The sequence below is a fragment of the Chenopodium quinoa genome, unplaced genomic scaffold, assembly GCF_001683475.1.
Source record: "Chenopodium quinoa cultivar QQ74 unplaced genomic scaffold, ASM168347v1, whole genome shotgun sequence".
Taxonomy (NCBI): Eukaryota; Viridiplantae; Streptophyta; class Magnoliopsida; order Caryophyllales; family Amaranthaceae; genus Chenopodium; species Chenopodium quinoa.
Genome location: NW_018744991.1, coordinates 3,489,140 through 3,495,917, shown reverse-complemented (window position 1 = coordinate 3,495,917; position 6,778 = coordinate 3,489,140). Strand labels below are relative to the sequence as shown.

At 41.7% G+C, this 6,778-nt stretch overlaps 1 protein-coding gene across 1 annotated transcript; it reads left to right on the top strand.

Annotated features, from left to right (window-relative positions):
• The first annotated feature begins 630 nt into the window (after positions 1-630).
• On the top strand, positions 631-6,035 carry LOC110707087. Its single transcript, XM_021885122.1, has 8 exons — positions 631-867; positions 1,012-1,662; positions 1,790-1,997; positions 2,202-2,521; positions 2,717-2,785; positions 2,901-3,509; positions 5,058-5,369; positions 5,463-6,035. The coding sequence occupies exons 1-8, from the start codon at positions 631-633 to the stop codon at positions 6,033-6,035; spliced, it is 2,979 nt and encodes a 992-aa protein (XP_021740814.1).
• Positions 6,036-6,778: the final 743 nt, after the last annotated feature.

Here is a 6,778-nt window from a genome sequence, read left to right as displayed (position 1 = left end):
ACTAGTTTTCCCAGATCCTTTTGGGGCCGGCCTTAGCAATTGGCTTGATGAACATCAAGAGCCGCAAGCTGCGTCTCCACTCCAAGTGGGCTCGCCATCTCCTTCTCTGGGTTCTTCATTCCCCACTCATGTTTCTGGTGAGTCAGGGTATTAACCCGACTCTTCTTCTGGGGGTTTCAAATTTTCACACTCTCCACTATCAGTCAATTACTCTCCTGATGAAACAACAGTTGATTCACCGGCGGATTTAGAGGTGGATTCGGATGAAGCCATCCCCATGGATTGGTCACCGCAACATGCTCCTCTAAACCCGGGTATCCGCATCAATGACACATCACCTCCCGTATCGAACTCCGGTAAACAGGCGGTTCCCTTGAAGCTGAAAATGGTTAAGGGAAAGGAAAAAATATGGAATTGGGTTCGAACTTCTTGTCCTGCAAAACGGCTAGCATCGATTTCAGAGCCAGACACTCCACCAGCAATACCTTCTCCAAAGTGTTTAGCCTGCCTCAAACAGATAAAACGGCGTAAGGGTTCTGCGGGTTCGCCGGTTTCTGTCTCTGATTCACAGTCGAATTCTGCTTCTGATGAGGTTTCGGTGGTTCACCTTCAAGAACCGCCACCTCAGCCATGAATATTGGCGCTTGGAACTGTAGGGTCCTCGGAACGGCGGACTCCCCTAAAGTTCCATACCTAGCTTCACTTGTCCGCTCTTTCTCTTTAGATATTATGTTTATAACAGAGACTTTTGTTGGGCTTAATGCTGCTGTACATAAGCTTAGTTCTCTTAAGTTTGATGGTTTTTGCGGTTTGGACTCATGTGGTCTTAGCGGCGGGTTGGTAGTGTTTTGGTTTTCCCCGCTTAAGGTAGTACCTATTGTAATGACCTCTAATGTAATCTTTTGTGAAGTTTGTACTCAAAATGAAACAAAATATATTATGTTTGTGTACGGATCGCCTCACTTTTCGGATCGTTGATCTGTTTGGGCAGAAATTTCAAATCTTTTACAGAAATATCAGAATGTGATTCTTATAGGGGATTTTAATCAAGTTGAGTATAGCTCGGACAAAGTGGGAGGTTCTAAATTTATTGCTGGTCAAAATGAGTTCAAGGATTGGAAGCTTGATATTGGTCTTTTAGACATTCCTTTCTCAGGCCCGGAGTTCACTTGGACTAATGGCCATAATAATGGTGATCCTACATTTGAACGCCTTGATAAAGCATATGCTACTCACAATTGGCTTCTTGATCATCCAGACGCCTTCCTTCTTCATCAGCCCATTCTCTTCTCGGATCATGTGGCTGTTATTCTTCAGGAAAATGCTATAGCAGTACACCGCAAACCATACAGGATTGATAATTGGTGTCTGCTATCAAAAGAAGTAGCCACTATTATATCACTCTCATGGGCTTTGGAATGTAAAGGTTCGCCTATGTTTTCCATCTCCCGAAAACTTGAGGTTTTACGTTCTAAATTACTTAGGTGGTGCATCTCTCATAAGAAACTGTGGGGTATTAATTGGAAGGAGTTGCATTCCTCTATCTCTCCACTAGCTGAGCAGTTGGATTCTAAGCTTTATAGGATTCTATTTTTATCCGTCCGGGACGAACAGGTGGTTCAGGCTCAAACGGCCCATATTTACTGGAAACAACGAGCAAAGGTCAAGTGGGATGCTTTAGGGGAAATGCATTCTCATCTTTTTATTCTCCTATGTTCAAGCTCGCAAGCGTCAAAACAAAATCCAGGGGCTTCAAGACACTTCAGGTAATTGGATTCATGATCAACAGGGTATCCAAAGAGTGATTTTGGATTATTTCTCTAACCTGTTCAAGTGTAAGAATACTCGTCCTTCACCTCCTGATTTTGACTGGTCGGATCTCGACCTCCCATCTCTTTCGGATTCTGATAAATGCGAGCTTATGTCCCCTATTTCCGCTGATGAGGTCAAGCAGGCAATGTTTAGCGTAGATGATTCCAAATCTCCTGGTCCGGACGGTTTCACTTCAGCATTTTTCAAATCCTACTAGGCAGTGGTTGGCCCCTCAACTATTTCAACGGTGCAATACTTTTTTCTTCATGGTCATATGCTTCGTGAGTGGAATCGTACCTTTATTATTCTCCTTTCGAAGGTTGAGCAGCCCAAGCAGCCCTGCCAGTTTCTAACTATTGGCTTATGTAATGTTCTTTACAAATGTATAGTCAAATGTATTTCTTTTCGTCTGCGAAAAGTTATCCCCTCCTTAGTCTCAGAATGCCATAACGCTTTTGTTCCCGGAAGGCTCATGGCAGATAATGGTCTTCTTTCTCATGAAGTTCTTTCTTATATGAACTCGTCGCGAGGACGGACTATGTCGGCGGCTTTAAAGTTAGATATGAATAAAGCATATGACAGAATTGACTGGGAATTCCTTTGGAAAGTTTTACACGTGTTTGGTTTCCCTCCTTACTGGATTCACATTATCAAGCAATGTGCTTCCACAGTTTCGTATCAGATCCTCGTCAACGACAATCCTACAAAGGTTTTTAGACCCATCCGCGGTCTTCGCCAGGGTGATCCTCTTTCTTCTTATCTTTTTTTTCTTTGTATGGAGATTTTTTCGGTTATGATTCGAAAGGCAGAACGTGACAATCTTTTCCGGGGGGTTAAGATCTCTCGCCACGCTCCATCAATCACACATCTGTTCTTCGCTGATGATTCTCTCCTGTTGTTTCAGCCGTCCCCTGTGTCTTGTGCTAATGTGCTTCAGGTGGTTAATCAATTTTGTGATCTTTCTAGTGAGATGGTAAATTTGCAGAAGTCTTTTGTCCGGTTCAGTGCTAACGTTACTTCAGACTTCCGAGATTACCTGGCCTCCACATTACATCTCAAGGTTGTTCCAAATCTGGGTCCCTATCTAGGTCTCCCTGTTGATCTGGGTAGGAGACAAATGCCAGGCCTTTCAGCCTCTACTTGACAGGATTTCTTCCCGTCTCACGGCATTTGCTCCCCTTCATATTTCACCCTCGGGAAAGCTAGTAATCATCAACTCTGTTTTGGTGGCGTTCCTTAATCATGTTCTTTCGGTTTTTAAAATTCCTGCCTCCATTACGGATAAGATTAATAATCTTTTGGTTCGATTCTGGTGGAGGACATCTGTGCACTCTAAGGGTTTGGCCTTTGCTCCGCCTTCCCTTTTGTTCACTCCTAAAGGTATGGGCGGTTTGGGTATTCGTCATTTAGGGGTTTTTAATTCTTCTCTGCTCGCAAGGCAATCTTGGCGTATTTTGCAGAACCCTCAGTTTCTTCTTTCTCGGGTTCTCAAGGCGAAGTATCCTTCCCTTTTTAGTATTCGATCTTCGGAACGTCTTCCCCGTTCATCCTGGGGTTGTAAAAGTATTTTGGAAGGTTTTAACATCTTACGGTCTGGTCTCGGTTGGAAGGTGGGTAATGGTTCTCAGATTCGAATTCTTCAGGATTCTTGGGTGCCTGGTGTTCCGGTTCACTTCAAGAGTTCTTCTACTGGTTCGGTTCAGCCGACACTGGTGTCTTCTCTTCTAGATCCCAGCACTAACGCTTGGGATGCTACTTTAGTGCATTCTCTTTTTCCGCCTTCCACAGCCGTTAGGATCCTCAGTCTTGAGCGTCCTTGTAGGTGTCGCTCAAAGTGTGCCTACGTAAAAGCATGTTGTGAATATGCTTGGCACTCATAGGAATTGGGAATTGACATAATACGATTAGGGACAAGGAAAGTAGGGAGCCGCCAACAAGTTTTTAAGGAACTTGTAAACCGTTCACGGATCATAAAAGGCAACCATGATAAAGGGACAACGAAGGCAACAACGATTGACCCGTGAAGGTTACACCCCATTCATAATCCATGAGATTACTAACTCCATATGGTTCGGAACCACGAAAGGAGGATCGGGGATGATGGTACGAAGTGAGTCATGGAGTCACGTTCGCCCGTATTGGCCTCTACTCGACTCTTATAGTGAAAAGCATTTCTTGATCTCAAAGGCATACAAACAATAATTCAATTCGCTCCAAACTATTATTTAACTAAATTGGTTCAAAATTAATGCACACATAATTCTAAAAATTTGGTGATCACTTCAATTAAAAATAAGATTAAAAGGAACCTAAACCGGTTGTCCAAATTATCTTATTAGGCGTGATTTTCAATCACATATTCCCTTTAACATGCAATATGGTGATCAATAAAAATAATAGAATCAACATTAATATTAAAACCAATTTAATCATAATCCCAACAACATAAAATTGTTAGAAAAATAATAATAATAATAAAAGAGCATGATCCTTACTTTGAATCTCTTTGTTTGCAACTACAAAATAATAAACGAGTTAGTAACTTTAAGGAAATAATAAAACAATAACTAAATTAAATTAAATAAAACTAAAGTTGATTTTGGGGCCAAACCCTCAAACGATTCTACCTTTCACGCCTTGGCTTAAGGACAGAATCTCGAGTAAAATATGGACTCCTTTGAGTGCTTGAAGAAGGAATTTTGAAGTGAAAAGGGTAGGCTAGTGTTTAGGTTAAGAGCATAGAAGAGAGAAAAATAAGAATAATCGAATTCTGATTGCCCCGTACATAAAAAATGAGGGGGTATTTATAGGGAAATGTGCTGAAGGAGCACACGGAACCCTAAAATGATAAAAACCCTAAAAAAGTATCCCGTGACACGGTCAGACTGTACCGTGACACGGTCAGACTGTACCGTGACACGGTCAAACTGTACCGTGACACGGTTAGATTGTACCGTCAGACGGTACAAGTGCCCGTGACACGGTCAGTTTTGGAGTGACGCGGGAAATTTTCAGAAAACGGAACGGAAAACGCGTCAAGGGTTTACGCGGAAAGGACACGGAACTTTCCGTGTCACGGCAGACCTCCCGTGTCACGGGAAGTCCCACCGTTAGACGGGAAGACATTTTTAGGTGTCTACAGTCCTCCTTAGCCCATGGATGATTTTGTTTACTGGAAATTTACTAGGGATGGCAACTTCTCAACTAAATCAGCCTATGCTCATGTCATTCAATCTTTACATCAGGTCTCGTATCCGACCAATTTTATCTTGCCCTTGACCTGGGCTAGGCTTTGGGCCCTTCCTATCCTTCCTAAATGGAAAATTTTCCTTTGGAAGATTGTTCACGACGCCCTTCCAGTGGCAGCAAAACTGCGGGATAAAGGCCTCCCTGTGGATCCATTATGCTCCTTTTGTCATCAGGTTCCGGAGTCCTTGGATCATTTATTACTCCATTGCCCCTATTCCATTCGTCTCTGGGCTTGTGGTCCTTTGGGTATTCGGCCTCCATCCCCGGATACTCCGTTGCTGCACTGGTTCTTCCCACTGCTTGTATTGGTTATTAAGCTTGGAGATTGGAACGGGTTGGACTCCATTCTTTCCTTTGCCTGGGCAATTTGGGTTCTTCGTAACAATATTCGTTTTCGATAGGAGGAGTATTCCCCTATCTCTGTCTTCCGCATTGCTCAGAACTGGTGTTCTAGAAGCTCTGATGCTCGACTTCACTTTACTCAGCCCTCTCCTTTACCCCCAGGTTTTGGGTTTCAGATTCAGTCAGTTTATCTTCGTCGGGAGGGTAATGCTTCACCGACCGTTGTTCTTCTTATTGATGGGGCTTGGGATTCCAGAGATTGCAGAGCAGGTGCTGGTTGGTGTTTTTATTCTATGGACACAAATTCGGATCTTGGTGGCGGTGCTCAGGCATGTTTTGCTATTTCGGCGTCTCATGCGGAACTTCTGGCTTGTTTTTTTGCCCTTAGGATGGCAAGTCAGCGTGGCTTTTCTAAAATTCGCATCCACACAGATTGTACGAATTCTCTTTATGCCCTAAAGAATGATTCTCCTTTAGACATCTCTACAATTTGGGTTCGGCAGCAGATCATCGATCTCCTTCCCGCTTTTCAAGTTTGTATTCTCCAGAAGGTTCCTAGGCATTTGGTTCTCCCAGCTCATCAACTGGCGGGTTCTGCTAGGATGCGGCATTTACTTCATTATGTGTACTAGTTTCTTTCTTTTCGTGTTAGCCTTTGTCAAAAAAAAAAAAAAAAAAAAAAAAAAAACCTAGTTTTCCATCAACTCTAAAACAATACGAATGTTTTCTCCCCGATCAACCTGTTATCGATCTAGCTAAAAATGGACCCGTCCACAAAAAAGAATCTCAATTCGAAAAGTTGGCCCTTTTGTGTGTTTGTACACCTTAGAATGAAGTTAGAAGGTCTCGTAACAACCTTTTTTTTTTTTAATTTTTTTTTTTTGGGTCATTCAATTTTGAGAGTATGGTGGTGGTGGTTGTAGTCCTTTCGCTTGAGGATAAATTAGCATACATGCATGGGAGCTTCTTTGTATATTCCTAGCTACTAATATGATGAAGTGGATATATTATTATTCTAATTTCTACATCTAATTAAATTCATTCATCAACTAGTCTAGTCTTCCCACCACCCATCTCAAACATTATTTTTAATAAATCAAATATTCAATAATTAATTACTTTGTAAATTTATTTATTTTTTTTAAAAAAAGACTAGTTCTATGCTGGATGGAAGACTTAGGTACAACTAACTACCATATAAATATAATAATATGTGCTACTATAGTCTAAATACATGTGAAGCCTAGTAAGTTAGTACAAAAATGAAATTATTTAGTCCAACTCCCAAATTATAATAAGCTCATGAAAATGACATTTTTGGAAACAAATAAAAGTTTAATTAAATTATAGGCAACTTGAGTTTGAGGGGTAGACT

Excerpts from the sequence above, each read along its gene's own strand:
- LOC110707087 (XM_021885122.1), top strand. The coding sequence starts at position 631 with ATGAATATTGGCGCTTGGAACTGTAGGGTCCTCGGAACGGCGGACTCC. Across the intron at positions 868-1,011 it reads TTTGGTTTTCCCCGCTTAAG|AAATATCAGAATGTGATTCT; the intron begins GTAGTACCTATT and ends AATCTTTTACAG. Across the intron at positions 1,998-2,201 it reads CAAATCTCCTGGTCCGGACG|TCAAATGTATTTCTTTTCGT; the intron begins GTTTCACTTCAG and ends ACAAATGTATAG.